General features: G+C 37.0%; 1 protein-coding gene and 1 long non-coding RNA gene across 4 annotated transcripts in view; one reads left to right on the top strand and one right to left on the bottom strand.

Moving 5' to 3' along the window:
* The window catches only part of LOC112450807, a 177035-nt gene that overhangs the window by 140022 nt on the left and 18083 nt on the right, over window positions 1-18930 (bottom strand). The window lies entirely within an intron of this gene.
* Window positions 1-18930, top strand: part of lrrtm4l1 (leucine rich repeat transmembrane neuronal 4 like 1) — a 53582-nt gene that overhangs the window by 24526 nt on the left and 10126 nt on the right. Inside the window, exon 2 of the mRNA XM_017425480.3 lies at window positions 263-1893. Coding sequence (XP_017280969.1) covers window positions 263-1893 — 1631 coding nt within the window. The remainder of the gene's footprint in view (window positions 1-262; window positions 1894-18930) is intronic.

Genomic DNA, 18930 nt, shown 5'->3' with positions numbered 1-18930 from the left:
TACTTTATGAGAAGGGAAATTGGGGAAACCTGTCTTGAACAATTTTATTGATACATTCAACCTACAAGTAATTAAGAGTAACAATTTTAGATAAATAGATAAAAGAGCAGTATTGGTTTAAGTTGAAGTCTTTGAACAATCTTTACTTTGTCATTTTAAAAACAGAATCCATGTTTGACACTTTGTTTTCTTTGACAGATATATAGTCATTAGTACAGTATCTAATTTTCCTAATCTATTTCTTATTTATGTTTCCTTACAGGCCCATTGATCTGTGATGGACGAATGACGCACTTCCTTTTACCTTTGCTCCTCCTTTTGCGAGCACCCCTCTTGTTCAGCTTTGGTGAGCGCACCTGCCCCAACAACTGCCGCTGTGAGGGAAAAACTGTCCATTGTGACTCATCTGGATTTCTAGATGTCCCCGAAAACATCTCAGTAGGCTGCCAGGGCCTCTCCTTGCGCTACAATGAACTGCATACCCTGCTACCTTATCAGTTTGCTCACCTCAGCCAGCTTCTGTGGATATACTTGGACCATAATCAGATTTCAGCTGTTGACAGTCGGGCATTTCAGGGAGTCCGCAGGTTAAAAGAGCTAATACTTAGCTCCAACAGGATCACATCTCTGCATAATTCAACATTCCATGGCATTCCTAATCTCCGCAGTCTGGACTTGTCTTATAATAAACTGGAAATTCTACAGCCAGGTCAATTCCATGGCTTACGAAAATTACAAAACCTTCACCTACGCTCCAATGGACTTTCCAATATTCCAATTAGAGCATTTTTAGAGTGCAGAAGTTTGGAGTTTCTGGATTTAGGCTACAATCGAATCAAAGCTCTAACCCGTACCACCTTTTTGGGGTTACAAAGGCTGATGGAGTTGCATTTGGAGCACAACCAATTCTCAAGAATCAACTTTTTTCTGTTTCCACGCTTAGCCAATCTGAGATCTCTCTATCTGCAGTGGAATCGCATTAGAGTGGTTAACCAGGGCCTTCCGTGGACTTGGTACACACTCCAAAAACTGGATCTGTCTGGAAATGAAATCCAAACACTAGACCCGGCCGTGTTTCACTGTTTGCCCAACCTTCAAGTTTTAAACCTGGAATCCAACAAATTGTCCAATGTGTCCCAGGAGGCTGCATCAGCATGGATCTCCCTCACCTCCATAAGCCTTGCTGGCAACATGTGGGATTGTGGAACAGGAATTTGCCCACTTGTAGCTTGGTTGAGAAATTTCAGGGGGACAAAGGACACCACTATGATCTGCAGCAGCCCAAAGCATCTCCAGGGAGAAAAAATTATGGAAGCCACTCGGAACCATGGAATTTGTGAAGAAAATGATTACTTTCTGACAGAAACACCATCTCCAATGTCAGAGCTAATTTCTGAAGCCACTGCTGAACCAACATATGCTCCTACTAGTGGTTCTCCAACCTCTTCACCACCTAGTACCTTTGGCCCTCTCCCGCCATTCAGACTTCGACCTATTCCACACCCTACCTTTCCAGGGCATATGAGCAAGGACCCTAGAAACACGGTGGTACGCGCTCGACCCACTCACGTATCGCCCCCAGTGATAGAGCACATGACTCTGCACAAAGTAGTGGTGGGCAGCGTGGCACTTTTCTTCACCATGTCACTAATCTTGACAATTATTTATGTGCTGTGGCGGCGTTACCCAGGCGCAACCAGGTTGCTGCAGCAGCAATCGATGGTGGGACGGAGGCGTCGCAAAAAGAGCCCAGAGCCAGAGCAAAACCTCAGCTCCCAACTTCAAGAGTATTACATGAGCTACAACCCTGCTGCCACACCAGAGGCACTGGAGGTGCTAGGCAATGGCACCGGCTCCTGCACTTGCACAATTTCAGGCTCCAGGGAGTGTGAGGTATGACCCATCGTATCAACCTAAAAATAAAAAACTCAATCAAAATACAAGGCTCAAAAGAGAGGTAAATACTTTATCAAGTATGCCCTATAAGAAGACACATTAATACACTTTAGCACCCTTGATCCCTTACATACACCATGACCTCAAATGTTAGATGTCTCCAATTATTCCACTTAAAAATCTGTTGAACTGTACTGCCAAATGGTAAGTAAAATGTAAACTTTACATATAAAAAAGACACTCTTAACTTCAGAGAGCAGTAATTCTGAGTTAATATAATCTGGTCAATTTCTTTTTTTCTGGAAAGGTATACAATTATCAAAATTCTCTTTCTAGAGCGACATTTTTTTAAAATTACACACAATTCTAAATGGACTTTAAAAATACCATGAATAATTGGACATGTCTAAGTAATTTGTAGTCCCCACTCACCCCCAGCATGTTTTCTTTTTGGTTTATGTGTGGTATGTTTTAGTTTGTAGAAGGATGTTCCAGTAAAATTCGAGTCTCTGGGAATTATTCAAACTTTTCAAACTTACCAAGGCTAGTGCCTTGAAAACCTTTTGGGGCAAAAGCACCATCTTGCTCAGCGTGGTTTCTGATCTGCGTGGTTTTGTGTTTCTCTGTGCTGCAACTGCCTTTCAGCGTTGAACCAAGGCTGACTGGTACAACACAAGTGTCCTAACTTGGGAGAATTATGGTTAAAAACAATGCAATCTTCATAAAAGATGGTGGTTTAAAAAAATGAAGCAAGGGTTTAAAACTTTAAAATGTAATTGTTTTCTAATTTAACTTATCTCAGTTCTGAGTTTTTGTACTTGACCCTGAAATCTGCATGTGACAAAAGGCACAAAAAACCCCAAATAAATGAGAGCAGAACAAATGCATGGCACAATTAAGCACTTAACATCTAATTACACTGTTAAATTTTTTTTAATGCTTTGCATGCCACTGAATTTGTTTCAAAATGGCAAAAGAAAATACCTAATTGACTATGAAAGGGGGCTCATTGTTGGCACATGGGATGGCAGGAGCTTTACTCACGAAGACTGATAAACTGACATGTCTTTCAAACAAAGTGGGCTAGAAATTATGTTTGATGGCACACTTTTTTAAAGAACACCAAGTGCCTACTGTTGCTTACTGCTGTGACATATGTTGTAAAGCACAAATACACATCCACACCTCCACACACCCCGTGGGAAGGTGCTGCGCCACCAGATTGGATGCGAAAGTCCATCGTGAATGAGTGAGTGTATGCAAAATAAATGTCTGCACAGGGAGAGAGAGAGAATATTTCAGCTTTTAAAGCTTTTACAACTCCTGTCAATGTCTAATGTTAAACACCTCCTTCTACCTGCTGCCAAAAAAATGCCCCAAACACCACACAAACAAATAATAGAAATATCAGCAGATGAAGTCTTTAAAGAATGAATAACCATAGACCTGAAGTAGATTAGAAAATACAGTTTAAGGGATAGTTTAGTCATTTTTGAAGTGATGTTTTGTCAGATAGTTATATTAGCTGTATCAGTCACAGAGCACAGTGTATGAAGAAAGTCTTTGTCAAGGCTAGGCCTATGGCTGGACAAATGAGTGCCAGTTTTCCATAGATTTCAGGTTTACGAAACAACTTTTTCTTAAAAAACGACATACAGATGTGAAAGAGCATTAGCTAATAATAAATCGTTACACTTTTAGAAGACACCACTTGTTTGGCTTGTTGCCATTTTCTCTACCAAACTACGTCCGTATTGCTACATGTGAGCTGGACTGTGTATTTCCCGATGGCGCTGAGGCTGCAAAAGTAACCGTCTGCTTGATCGGTGCATCTCAGTCCAAAAGTTTACTCAACTCTTGATGGACTGATATGTTTGCAGCCATCGGCAAATACATCATCTATACTCAAAGAACACTTCCTTTCGCGTACTAACTTGGACATTGTTTGGTTGAGAAAACGGCAACAAACTAAGCAAATAGTGTCATGAAAAAGTGGAAAAACTTAATATTGGCTAATCAAGTGTTCTTTCACACCAGAGTTTTATAAGACTGAAAAATGCTAACAAACCAGCAATCATTTGGCTAGCCATTAGCCTAGCTTGGACAAAGACTTTTGCCTTTTTCTGAACACTTTGTGCTCTATGACTGATGTCACAAAATAATTAAACATTTTCTGAACAGGTAGTCAGATCCCTGAACATTTTAATGTTAGATCAGTAAGCTTATCTTTAGGATGAAAAGTGGAACTGTTAAACCAAAGTGGCAGGAATAATGTAAAGTTAGTTAAATATTTTTCAGCTCCTAGAGAAAGGGTTAAATATGTTACTGTGAATTCACATGGTTTTACCAGACTTTTTGGGATTTTTTCTCTTTGTAAATAAACTGAAAATGCAGAGTAGACTGTGCATTTTGTGTACATGCTAAATTAATTAATTGATAAGACATAGAAGATGTTTTTTGTTCTGCTACAAACATTGTAGTTCCATTTTAGCTGTATATATGAATACATGTAAGAAACAATAAAAGTAAATATTCTGTTTAAGAGTACAGTTATATTAAAAAAACATGGAAATCAACTACAAGTTTATGATAAAACAGTATAATATGGAGTAAATTTCTGTGACCCTGACTGAATTGGTTACCACTGTGTTTAGAGTTATAATTTAATTAACAGTGTTCTATAGATCTTCCACTCAAAAAAAAAAAAAAAACGTACGAGCTGATTTAGCATGACACTGGAAAAGTAGCAGTGTCATATTTAAATAACACCATGAGTGTTTTTTTTTTTTTTATGGAGTAAAAGAATATCAACAATTGTCAGTTTAAATCAACTTATTCTATAACTCAATTCAACTTTTAAGAAAGTAAAATTAACTGAAATTTTAGCACTGAGATCAGTCTAACTTTCACACTGTGCAGGCCGGGACCATATTTTTACTGTCTCAGAGCTGAAATGGTCTTAATGTTGTATTAACACCGCTCATTTTACTGTGTGGGATTTTGGAAGAACTCCGTGAACCACTGGGCAAAATTAAATGAAACCTGCAGAAAGTAATTACTAGATAAACATTAGCAACTGATAAAACAGCAGAACCATTAAAACCCCAACAGCTAATCGACGTTACCCAACACAAAAGTGACCATAACTAACTATATTAGTGCTAGTTACATAGTTAAAACGCATACTCTGAGCAGCGTAAGTTCTTGTTATAATGCAAGAGATTGCATATAACCTTTGACCAAAAGGGCTACAACTTCATTTCTGAGCATCAGATAATCTTAGTCTAAAACTTTTGCATGGAAGGTGGTGGATGACATGCATTCCTTTAAGGCAAGGGTGTCAAACCCAGTGACGCAAGGGGGCCAAAATTAAATATTTGGTCCTAGCCAAGGGCCAATCACAATTAATATTTATTAAAAATTACATAAATTAGCCTTAGTTTTATATGTATTATGTCAAATCCTTCATATAGAAATATAAATTACCTTTTCCCAGTTACAGATTATACAGAATTTAGAGCAAACAGACTTTAATGAACACAGACAAATAGATCAAACTTCAAAAAGCACATCATTAGCTGTCATTTCTTACGCCTCACTCAGCTTTTAAATGAATTTTTTTAACATTAAAACAGATTTTTTAAAAAGCCATCAACAAAAACCTGATCATACAGAAATTAAAACTTTATATTGTTGGCTTCTAAGTCACTGTCAAGAGAAAACTTCAATAATTAGGCTCAGTTTTTTTGAGCAAAATAAGAATCAGAGACTCGATCTGTCCCAGACTAGAGGGTCGGACCTGATGAAATCTAAACATTTTCTTGGGGGCCAGATGAAATGTTACAGAGGGCCGGATCTGGCCCGCGGGCCTTGAGTTTGACACGTGTGCTTTAAGGAGTGCTAGGCCTTTAATTATATGCTGATGCATTACTCTGAGATAAAAGTCAGTGTTTCATATTTCAGTAGCAATCAGAGGATCATCTGTCTCTCTACATAACCATAACCCAAATCTCATCATCTGAGAAACATCCTCGACTTTTTAACATCACCGATGGGTCTCACAATCATCGATTCAAAAGTGTTCTACGCCTTTGCTTATTTCAAGCGTTAAATAATTGAGAAGCTGGCGCCAGCCTTGTTTAGTTTGATGAAAGTGCCATTTTGCTGGTCTGCACAGCTGGCGGTGGCTTTTTATTATGGCTCAGTGCAGCACCATCAATCCCTGCGGACGGCAATGTGGAGGAACAAAAAGAGGCAGAACACATTTACCCCGCTGTGGCAGGATTTCTGTGAGGTATTGAAAAGACTGACACAGAATGGTTCCCGCGCGCAGCAAGAAGTCATTCACTGTTCACTTTTGCTGCAGTCCTAAAGATTTAAGACAGGAAACTCCAAACTTGGAAACTCTTGCAAATCCAAATATGTGCAACTATGCTGAGAGATTGCTGACATGATCAGAATTCTTATGCTAATGCCAGAGTCAGACCAGGTTACAGCTCACAATAATGTGAGAAAGTATCCAAGACTTGTGGGGTAAATGAGAACAAATCCAATGCTGATACATTTCAATTAGCCAGTTAAAAAAGAAGCATATTACAAACTAAATGCACATAACATGGTTTAATTGCTACTCATAGGGAAAATATCAATTGCTTTTATACCACTGTAGTAATTTCTATGCAGCTTTAAATTTGTATAGCACTAATTTTAATTGTAGTCTTCAAAATTACCTTTGTACTTATAGGCTGGTTAACATGTATACACTAATTACAACTTTTACTAGAAAATGTACTTGGATTTAAGTTAATTATGTAAGTATTATATTGAATGACAAATTTGTGGTACTTCATTGTGTTTCTTTGTGCCCGTGTGTTTATTTTGCTCAAATTATTTCATGAACAAGTGAAGAAATTTCAATTCAAGTCCCACCAAGTAATCTTTGGAAGTATATCTAAAACTAATTAACTTTTGGAGTCAACCCAATTCAAGATGACTGCCACAGTTAATTGACATAAGCAAACACAAAAATGGCTATAACTCAGTATGTTTTACAGATAAAGCTCAAATTCTGTGTGATTGTAGCTGAGAGTCATCTCCACAGCAGGTAATAAATTATTCCAGATGAGCATCAGTTAACTATTTTAATGACTGTCATCTTCAATAAGAAAAATCTGCCAGTTTAAAACCTCTTTAGTCTTTTCTAAACGCTGCTCCTTACAGCTGGGAGAAACTGTACTGTACCCAAACCCTCGCCTTCAAATGGCTTCAAAGAGAAAATGCCGCACAGTCAGTCACTTTGCTTGACCCCCGGGCTAATTCTCCCTGCAGTCCTGTTCCACTTGACAGGCGTTGCTCAAAAAACCATTTAGAAGTATATTTTCATTTTCTGCTTTCCCTCATCAGAACTATTAGGAGATTAAGTGCAAGAAGGCGTTCACTCTAGAAAAAAAGAATATACAGAAGGTCTCTCATGCCAGACTCCAGTTATTTCATTTGCTCCCCCCACCACCCCATTCTCCTTCCCTTAATTCTACCGAAACAGCTTCTAATATGTGCTTCATAAAATCCTCTCTGGTCATAAATTATTAAATTCAGAATTTCTGTGATCAAGCAAGATGGAGTTTTAAAAATTTGAATAATTGAAAGCTTTTTATCGTCAATAGGAACCCCTCTGTGTCTGCGAAATGTAGTTTTTGAACCCCCACCATCTTATAAATGGAGTGAGACCAGTTTTTTGTCAGCCAATAAATGACCTGCTGGAAATGGTTGTGGTCAGTTAATAGGGACTGGATGATGGTTTTCATTGCCTTGTTCAAGTGTTATCTTTTTTTTTTTTTTTTACCCATCACTAAAAGTGTGAAGGGTTAGAAAACAACTTATAGCCAGCGAAGTCTTAAGAGAGAAGTAGATTTTTTCTTTAGGTTGGTTCTTGTAAAAAGGCTATGAACACGCCTTACATGTTGTAAATAATTTTAAGTTTAATTTTGATGAGGCTGCTGAGCTTACAGCTGCTCCAAGCAAAAATGGATTGCTTCAGTCTCAAAAGATCTCAAGCCTCAAAAGTTTCCTAATGGTTCAGGCAAACAATATTTTACAGGTCATTAAAATGCCACCAATTTTGCATAATCTGGTTATTTGCATGGAATTCTGTGGTTATCTCAAAGTGCAAAATAGCAGCAGCAGCAGCTAACTGAAGTACTTTCAGCGTAGCTTGGGTTACCTCAGGCAGAAACATTTAATTTCTGCATAAAACTGTAAAAGATCTTCAAAAATACCACCAATGTTAACCAATGTACAATTTTTGAGATTGGAGTCGTTTTAAGCCAGTATCTCACTTTGCTGCACCAAATTGCAAATGGCTTTTGTGAGGGAATTTTCAAATGTTTGGAAATGTTTGTGTTCTCGAGCTCCGTGCGAGAGTCTCAGGGCCATACGTTTGTGCTGCAAAGATTTTGAGCTTGTGCAAAAAAAAAAAAAAAAAAAGCAAGACAAACGTTTTCGTCAGTCATCAAGTTATCGTAGGCATCTGGTAACTTGAACCCATTTCTGTTATTTTAGAGCACTAGAACTGTATTTGTTGTGAATCATCACCTGTTTACTCATTATTTTTGCTACCGCGTGGAAGCGTATGTATTTTAATTTGACATTGTATGCATTGATTGCATTTACAAAATAAACTGTGCATCAAAGTAATGCTATAATTGTTTAGCGATGATGCAGAGCTTCCTTTCAACTTCACTCACGCTTTCTACCCTAAGCTCTTCTTATAACACCTGTGTTAATGTTCAACAGGTGTACCGCCCCAATCAAACTACCCTACAGCCACTGTCCCCTAAGTGGGTCACAGAAACGCAGGCTGAGCACCTGACCCCAATCGCCTCCTCGCCCCACCGGTTAGGAGCAAAAATTTGCAGAGTAGTGATATTTTACTGCAACCGCTTGAGCAATAACAGGTCTGTTCCGGGGCAGCACCTGCACCACAGTAATTAATAACCTACATTTTAGATTATTCCCCACCTTAACTCCTACAATTGATGCGTAAATATGCAAAATTCAACAAGATTCAACAAGATTGCAACTGAAGAATCGTACATTTTCTTGCAACTTTCTCGCAATTTCTAATCAGCAGTTAGTCTCCAACAGTTGCAGCCAATTGGGATACTGGTTTTAAAGTGGCAGCAATTCACTTTGGTCGACCCCACATGGATTAGCCATTAGCTACCATAACTGTCAAAGTTAAAAGTATATTTTTCTAAACTGAGGTCATTCAAAGAGTCATATATTAGAAATGTGTAGTGATTTTTAAATATTCAGAGCCCTTAAAATATGAATCAAATGAATTAATGCTACTGCAGTTTTAATGTGGGGCTGTTTTTCTTTTTCTCCCACTGGCACCCACCCATTAGTAACACGCAGCTAATAGGACCACATAGTACCTGTAATGCACCAGATTAACAGCTTTTCCAGGCAAGGTGCCGTTTGCGAACCCCAAAATTAAAAGAAAAAGACAGAGCGATCCAACGTTTGTTTCTGCCATTGCAGTTTTAGTTTAAAAGGATTACAAAGTGAAAACTACAATAAGCTGCAAGATATTAATTGTTCATAACCTTTTCACAGAACCTCACTTCAAAAAATCTGAACTTCCTTTGAGTGTGAACTGCTTCTACTTCTTCAAAGAAAAAAAAAATCTTCACTTCCTCATAGGGCCAATTTCATGCCCTGTTCCCTCGATTGCAGGGTCATTCTCAAAAAGACATCCCACTGAGGGTGTGCTGGATGATGATGCATGTACTAAAAAGTTGTAACAGAGATTTTTTTCCCCCCCAGGCATTCCTCCCCATCTTTCACACAGAAATACAGTCACACATACTCGGCACAAACCCCAGTGAGTTGTGTATTATTAGCAGCATCTGTAGCTTGGTTTGGCCCTGCAGCTAAGACAAATAGGGATCCTCTGTGTTACCGGATAACACGACCAAAACAGGCAGAGAAAAGATTCTACAGCAGATTTTTGAAAGGGTCTGAATGTGTGTATGTGTGTTGTATCCTGAACAGAAAAGGAGAAGAAGAAAAAAAACCATCTCAGTGGCACCTTATATAAAAGATCCACCCCCTCTTTGCCCTAAATTGAATTTTCTAATCTGCTACTTGCCCCCCCGTTCCTTGTTCCTCCTGCCTCGGGCTTTGGCAGTCGCTGTATACTTTATCCTCAGATAACAGTGGTGTCAACCCACCCACTTCCACTTGTTCTGTCAAAAAACACACAAATATCTTATTCTGCCTCAGTTTTAATAACTTCAAAGTACATGTACATTCATGTACCAAACTGTAGAGAATGTGACTAAGAATAATTCACTGTGTCATGACACATACCGCACAATGTCAGAATAATTAAAATGATCAGCCTACACACACCAAGTTAGGCTCTTTGTTCTTTCCTGCAAGTTTGTACATAGAAAGCAGTGAATATATACAGTACAACAGTGGGAAAAGACTTGTTAATAATTTGTCAACAAAAAAAAAGGAGTTGCAGTGTTGTAGGAGTTTGCACTGTTGTTTCACAGGAACTTCTTTAAATGAAATCTCAGTTCTGTATAAAAATGGTACTTTGCCTTTAAATTCAATTGTTTCCTCCAGATACTCCAACGTCCTCCCACTGTCCAAACACGGTCTTTCTCAATGTTATAACACTAAGTAACAAAATGTCGCTTTTGTCATATTCCTGGGTTAAAAACAATAATTTTCCCAGTTCTTTATAAACTGCAAAAAATTAAAAAAACAAAAAGAAACCACAACGACAACTATTTTGATCCCAAAACTTTGCTTTTGTGGTTTGAATCAATACCAGTTAGTATTGATTTTCAAGTAAGTTAAGCAGTTGTAGTCTTAAAAATTTGGTTTTCAAAACATTTCAAATACGTTTAAACAATACAAATAGATTATAAAAAGTTGCTGATTGTGAGATATTTCTGATTTGATTTCAAAATTTAATGCCAAAGATTAAAACAAACATGGTTTATGGTCTGTTAGCATTTGGACTATCTGATTGAGACATCTCTCAGCTATGACCCCACAAACCTCTTGCTCAATATATGTAAAATTGGCTCAGATATAGCCATTTTTGTGTTTGCTAAGATTGATTAGTTGAGGTGACCATTTTGAATTAATTTGACTCCAAAGAATAATCAGCTGAGATGTACATTCAGTACTCCAGAGAGTTTTATTACCTACTGGTGCAGCATTTTCTGCTTCTCATCGGGATTGAGGTATTTCTTTCCCCCCGAAAAAAGTCATAACAAATAAAATAATCATAACAAAAAAATAAATAGACCACAGAAACCCTTATATCACATAAAACAAAATTTCTGCACAAGAGCATGTGCTGGCTGAAGCACCTTTTCCAGCTTTCCAACAACTTTTACTGATATATTCACACACCAGCCTTGCTGCCACAGATGATATTTAAAATTTTATGCAGGATCATTATTCTACTCTTTTGTTGTCCAGCACCATAAAGCCACGGCTACCTTGTTAAGCTTTACAAAAATGCTTGGAAAAGCGTGACTTTGAATGAAAATAAAAGTATACAGGCCCTATATTTGAATAAAAATGAAAATTCAAATTTGCTTGTTTTGAGTTTTCGAAATGTTCTCTTTACAACAATAAACTGTGTGAAAAAACAAGCTAACAAACAAATATGTGGTTGTGCATGACATCTCTTGGTTAAGTAAACCCACGGAATCATCATAATAGGTTGATTAATTACTTAAAAAATATCCAGACTGAGGACATTAGAAGGCAGTTAGTACCGATGACTTAAAACATGTTCCAGGACATCAGGAAATTGATCATTTGTCAAAAGGCAGTAAAGTCACTGACATCTACAGCTTGTAACCCCATTAGGAGCGAAAAGTGTTCACCCTTCTTAGGAGTAATAGCATGTGAGAACCTCTTGAGACACATCTGTATTTTAAAAGAATCCTCAAAGATAACAAGGATCAAACAGTAACTAAAGCCTAAATGACGAGACTGGTGGGGCAACGTTCGGCTCAGTGGATGGAGTAATTGTCTCACTTCATATCAGTTTTCTGGATAAGAATGCCAACATTTGCTTATTGGCATAAAACAGGATCACAACCAGAGCTTAATGGAAGGTCAAGACGACTTTTAGCTCATGAACTAGACAGCCTAAAAACAGAAAATGTGACCCAGTATTGAGAGAAATTGAATCACTTCAGAAATGACCCATTCAGATACTGGCAGACCAATTGACTTTTATTGCAAAACATTCATTATCTCCACCAAGGAGGTTATGTTTTCGGTAGTCTTGGTTGTCCATCCATCCGTAAGCAAGGTTACTTAATAACAAATGAATAGTTTTTGATTAAATTTCCAGGAAATGTTGGTGATTAAATTTTGTTGGCGATCTGGATCACGATCTGGAGCGTACAATTTTTTAATGACCCTATGGCTTTGGAAGAGGTTTGCACTCCGAGTTCTTCTCGTTCTTTAATACGATCCTATTAATAATTTTGTAACTTCTTGCTGTGAACCCTGGAAGTAGTTCTAAAACCCATGTAAGTGATATATTATGAATGAACAAGAAAATATTTTTTAGTTGGAGCCCCACTGAGACTTGGGCTGTGCCATTTGTCATAGATTAGTATGAGTCAAAGTTTATCAAAGACGTTGTTTATAAATCATTTCAAATTCTTAATCATTACTCAGAAGAACATCATTGTGCTCTCAGTCAAGACTAAAAATAACAGTTTTTTTTGTACTACCAAGAAAGTTCTGAGTTGGTCTTTTCTTTGAGAAAAGAAAAAAATATATGTATACCATAGATGTCTTAAAATGATTCATTATTTTTTGCTGAAAAAGTAGTACAGCATTTTAAGTTTAACATCTAAATTTTATGAGATGGTTGCCATAAGTTTGACAAAAAGCTGTTGCACAATAGATTATAGAGTCATTCTTTCCAAGTCTTGGTTTGTAAAAACCTTGGAAAATAGTTTGAGAAAAAATTATTTCTTTTTGCCACACTGTGCCCTATTCTAATTCTAAAAAATAGTCTTTGTCCAAGTTGCTTTTGTCCTTAGAGACTTTAGATCGTTTTCTTCAACCGAGTTATTAAAGTCTGGTTTTCAGTGGGAGGCAGAAAAACTTGGCACTATTTGGTGGCGTGTAAAAAATGGATAAATATGTTGAGAAATGTTTAATCACATGAACAATGTTTGTGGTGGCTCAAAGATTTATCAAAGTCTAACACCTTTCCATAACAGCTCATGAATAACCCTCAGTTATCAGCACAATTTTAAACTAACTTTTAAACTAAAATTCAAAATAGTTATTTTCTTTTAAAGTACTTCTTACTTCTAAATAATACACAAATCGTACCCTAATATGTTGCTCCAGCGTAATTACAGTATTTGCTAGGCACTGCATCCAAGTAGAGATCCCACTATGTGACATATGTAGACCTTTGGGTATGGTGATGTTTTGGATATAATCATTAAAATCTACTGGTAAGTTTTTGTCTGTTGTTCGTAAACCAAAAGAAATGCTTGCAAGTAAAACAGATATACAGGCTTAAAACTGTCTAAAAACCTACTGTTTAGTAAGGAGATGTAGTAAGTGTAGTGTGGTTTAAATCTCAATATCAACACTATGGTACCATGACCAATGTATTTATTTTCTGGCATTAACTCTCATTTTAATATTTAATGAGGTCACTTCCTGTCATGTACATATCAGCCAAATCCATAAGAACAATAAGAAGATGCCTTTGTGTTACCATTTGAATCGTTCACAAACATTCAGCAACCTTCAGAGCAGAAGCTGAAGAAAAGGAAGCTCTGCAAGCTAAAATTCTTTAAGTGAACAGTTTCTTACAACAAAAACTAGGATGGCAGAGCTAGCAGATGAATGAGCAGAAGCGGAGCCAAGCTCAAAAGGGAATGTCCTAAAACATCAGTCTTACATTCCAAGCAGTTCATGCAAATGCTGTTTTACAAACTTTTACCCTGCTAGCAAGCAATCTCACATTACACAGGATTGATGACCTATTTTTGGAGTATATTTCCAGGAGAAATATAATATTCCTGCAGGAAGTGGCCCAGGTTGCACCGGACATACTACAGCTAACTGCTGCTGTCGCATTTTATGCTTGCAAATAACCACAGAATTTGATGCAAATAATTGTCATTCAAAATTGACAGCAATATAAACACAAATTTCACATTATTCTTGTCCCATCTCAAAGTACCCATTAGCTCATCAATTCAATCAAAATTCAGCTTTGGCTTATAAACTGCAGCCACTCAGAGTTATCTCCAACAGGAACATTATTCTAACTTTTCAACAGAACTCCATTTCTAAAGATCTAAACTATCTCTTTAAGGTCTGCAAGCTGTAAATTTTGAGATAATTACTCCCAAAATATCCTGATCATGTAATGGTTGCAACAAGTTTTGCAGTTAAAATGAACAAAAACATTTCTTTATTTAGGGTTCTTTTTTATCTTCTACTATGGACCTTTTTATGTGTCTGGAATAAAGTGATTTGATTTTTAGGTAAAAGTTGTGAAGTGGCAGAGTCAAAGCCCAGACCTAAAACCAACAGAGGATTTGTGTCTTGACTTTTATAAGGGCTGATCCTGCCTGTTCCCCACACAACCTGACAGAGTTTTGCAGTTTTGTGAAGAATAGAATGAAAAAAATTCCAGTGTTCATTTCAAGACTGATTGAGATTTATCTACAAAGACTCAGTGTTGTTTGCAGCCAAACCCAATAACCACTAATATGACGGGGTGAATATTTATGCAATCATTTATCTTACTTTATATAGTTTTATTTCAGTTCAGTGGTGAAGGTTTTTTTTGGTCAAAATGTTAAATCATATTGACCATGATTGATTTATGACAGCAATAAAATCATAAAAACATGATGCCGTATTACTTGATGGGCTTTTTTTGGTCCTTTGGTTGACCAGGAGTGGTTTTGTTTTGGAAATATTAAATAGTAAATTTAAATTTGATGTTTTTTTTGTTTTTTTCAAATGGAGTACAAGTGTAAACATTGAAGTTCTTGCCTAGATTTCATCCCTTTTCTTGTTAACTTTGGTAAACATTCACAAAATGTCCTGACGGTTGAAGGTCATACAAACAGCTTGCAATTGCAAATATGTGGCCTGTCTACTGTGATGCTTAGATTCAGTCTTGATCCAATAAAGTAAACCATGCAATTAGGATTCTTATTTTGAGATATCCTTTTGGTAGATTAAATCTGTTCTGGCACACGTAGGCAGCCATCTTTGACACATGGTATGCCTGATATGCCATAACAGGACAGAAAAAACAAAAGTCCGCTTTACTTTTGACTTTTGTTACCATTGTTTATATCCAAGAAACTCTACACAGCTTATTCTGGTGTTTATTGGCTGTTAGCGAACAACTTTATGGTACATTACTCCCACCAACTTGTAAGAAGTGTGGATCGGGACAGGCAAATCAAAATTTGCATACTGAGAGGTGAAGTGGTATCAGAGCACTTATGGAGTAGGAGTTCACGCACACGGTATTGGTCTGGTAATACAGAGAGTTACAGTAGTCCAACTGGGATGTAATAAAAGCTGAAATCACCCATTCAAAGTCATTAAAGCAGCGGTGTCAAACTCCGCTGTCCTGGATATCTTGGGTTCATCAAATCATCAAGTTCTCCAGGAGCATGGCAACAAGTCATTCATTTAAACCAGGTGTTTTAAAGCAAGAACATCCAAAACATGCAGGAGAGCGGCCCCCGAGGAATGGAGTTTGACACCCCTGCATTAAAGGATCAAAATTAGTTAAAATAAAATAATTAAAAAAAGATCTCTTTACTACTGAACAACAGATGATCGGTGGGTTTCAAAAAAAGAAAAGAAACTGCATGTTTCAAGGCTTCAGATTGATTACATGTCCTGTAAAATGACATATTTAGTTTTCTTAATCCTCTATGTAGTTTCACAGCACAATGCAATCATGTTTGAATCAATAATAGATTTAAATTTTTTTGCATTCAAAAATTACATAGCAACGTGACTGTAGTTTCATGGCAGAATCTCAATATTCTGAGTGAATAAACAAACAGGAACTAAACATGGCCCAAAGCATGCTGTGCCACCTCATCTATCAAACATGGAGATGGTTATTTTATGACATGGACATGTTTGGCTGGTAATGAAACTGGCATGCTGGCATTTGTTGAGCATTTCGCTGCTGAAGGCGGCGGCGCAATGAATGCAGAGGTGTGCACTCGGATTCAGTTAAGTGCAGCTAACAGCAATTCACCCCTCAGTAAGACAGAAGGCATTCAGAGCAGCCAAAAGGGTTTTCAATTTGAATATGGGAATAAATGACTCAATCACTAGATCTCAATTTGTTGGAGATGCAGAATTGTTCAAATGCAGTTAAAAAGCAGAATCCAAAACAAGTAATCTGACAACACGAGTAGGCGTCATCTAAGAGGAGATAAAAATCCTGCTGTACTTCATAATGAAAATAAATCTAGAATTTGACAACACACTCAAAAGACTTGAGGCAAAAAAGTAAAATTTATATAACTGCATAGAAAAACTTAACTGCTAAGCCTTAAATCTTGTAAAAAAAAAAATACTGATCTCTTCAAAACAATTCAACATCAGAAACAAGTTTGATCTAATCTCAGTTCAAGTAGGTCTCTTTTTTGTGCTATTACAAATAAATAAATTGTTAGCATGAATCACTATAAAATTACTGATTTAATATGTCACCAATCCACTTCAGTCTTGGCACCACTTAGATTAGCCTTTAGCTTCTTCGTCTGATCAGAATAAAACTATTTCTCTAAACAGGTGAAATATTCATTGTTTATAACCTTTTCACAAAACCCCACTTCAACAGTTTTGAAATATCTGTTTAATAATTATGTTGTATGAAGTAGAAGTCTGGCCAAATGCCTAACAGTCCAAGAAGAGTCTAAATAAATTACTTAGAACTCTTCAAATGCAGTTTATAAAGCACAGCAGAATGACATTATGGATAAATAATGGCCCATTCCAAAAGCTTTGGTTCAATTGAGGGTTTTTTTAGCCACTAATACAAAGAGACTGCACTAATATGTCTAAACAATTAGTAATTAATCATCTAAAAGGGGATTTTATCCTAATTATTACATTAAGAAACTGTCTGTTTTAATCTGAATCTCTTTCCCACTGTTGCCAAAGCTTCCTTTACTTAACCTGTGGCCAAAAGACTGTCCAAGTAAAATATTTGGATAGCAGAAGTGTTTACAACTTCTTTGTATTACTTAATCATTTTTCAATGCATCGTACAGCATCATAACGGGACTGAAGTAAATTTCATTAAGTCAGTGGGTACCGATTTCGATTTCCTGTAAAGATTTAATGAGACGGTATCTGAAGGAAACACAAACCAAGAAAAATAAGTTACAATTTGTCATATTATTGGCTTTAGATCTATTTAATAGGAATAAACAGGGGCTCCGAGGGCTAGCTGCACCATATGACAAAGTAACAGATCAGTCTGTTGGTTCCCTTGTGTCACTTTGGTAATGAGTTATTCACGCTTATAAAAAGTTGATTAATTGAACAGGCTCTGACTACATAAATACAACCCATGAACTCTAATATAGGGTGATTTTCTCCTCCCTTGATAGTTTACCATTTAATTTCATGATTATATTTCACATATGAAGTAATTACATTTCAAGATATTGGTTCAATTCCCAAAGGAAAAATAAAAGTGGCTAGCACAAGTTAAGAAAACTAAAATCTAATGCAGTTTTTAAGACCAAAAATACTGATATTCACTTGTGGAATCTGAGTATTAGTCATTGAGAAGTGCAGAAGAAATGTCAGATGCAGAGATAAGGGGATCAGCGGGAGGCCTACATGACCAAAGCAGAACCCTTGTGTTGATTATTTTCCCATCAGGGACCCAGAACTAGCATGGGAAAAGCAGTATTTGTTTTCATTTATTTATTCATCTACCTTAGACACATTTATTTGGTACCAGCACAATGCACAGCAGGGCTGCACAAACAACTATCCATCCTAAGAAGAGGGGAAAAAGCGACAGCTGTCAGTTGAGAGTCACATATGTAAATCCGTGCATATTCTCCAGTATGGCAACGTCAGAGAGCGAGAAAGTCTAAATGGTAAGAAATTCTCTTGAGCAACGAGAAGTCCTGCAACAGATGGTCTGACCAAGTGAGACTGTATCTTCACATCATGAAGTCTGTCTGACATCACATGAAATGACAGATGCAACCAAGACAGCTGGAATTCTCTGGAGACCTGGGCAAGTTCACCAAGAAATTTGGAACAACGAGCGTACACTGTACTTTGAAGTACTACTGATACACCAAATGTGCCTGAGAAGTGGTTGTGCTTCGCTTTATAGCTTCTTAACTCATTAATAAAAAGCACATGGCCTTAGTTTTATTAGAATCATTACATTGGAGCCTTTTAGGTCGTCATTAAAAGTTACTTTACATGAACACACAGAAGTAATGAGTCTGAAATATTAATGATCCCTATGAGCACACCTTTCTGTTAGCTCAGAGTGAAAATTAAAACTTCAGCTGCACCAATTTGGCTTGAGTCATGAATTTTATCAATGCTATGTCTTTTTTTTCACCTCCCCACTAGCAACTTGGGGATAATGTGTGTGTCGCTGTAACAGTGGATTCATGGATATTTAATGATGTTCGTCAGCTGGTGTTTGACAAGCTTTCTGGATATCAGCGTAGGAATGTCTGACAACTCCTACTTTAAAAGCAAAGCTATGTTACTGCATGGGAAATTTGTCTTATGTTTAAAAGGAAAAAAGTTTAAGGAACATGTTTTGCAAACAGCTTTCATTTGTGAACAGGAATGCTTGGTGTGCATTGCAGCCATCTTTAGTTTTACAGTTCTATTACATTTGGCTTTTATCAGACAGTTTGATTGTGTTTGAGTATTGTTCAAACTTGTTTTAATTCCTGAATTTGAGTTCAG

The sequence above is a fragment of the Kryptolebias marmoratus genome, linkage group LG14 (assembly GCF_001649575.2).
Source record: "Kryptolebias marmoratus isolate JLee-2015 linkage group LG14, ASM164957v2, whole genome shotgun sequence".
Lineage (NCBI taxonomy): Eukaryota > Metazoa > Chordata > Actinopteri > Cyprinodontiformes > Rivulidae > Kryptolebias > Kryptolebias marmoratus.
The sequence above is the reverse complement of the archived record's forward strand: the minus strand, read 5'-3'. Positions and strand labels throughout refer to the sequence as shown.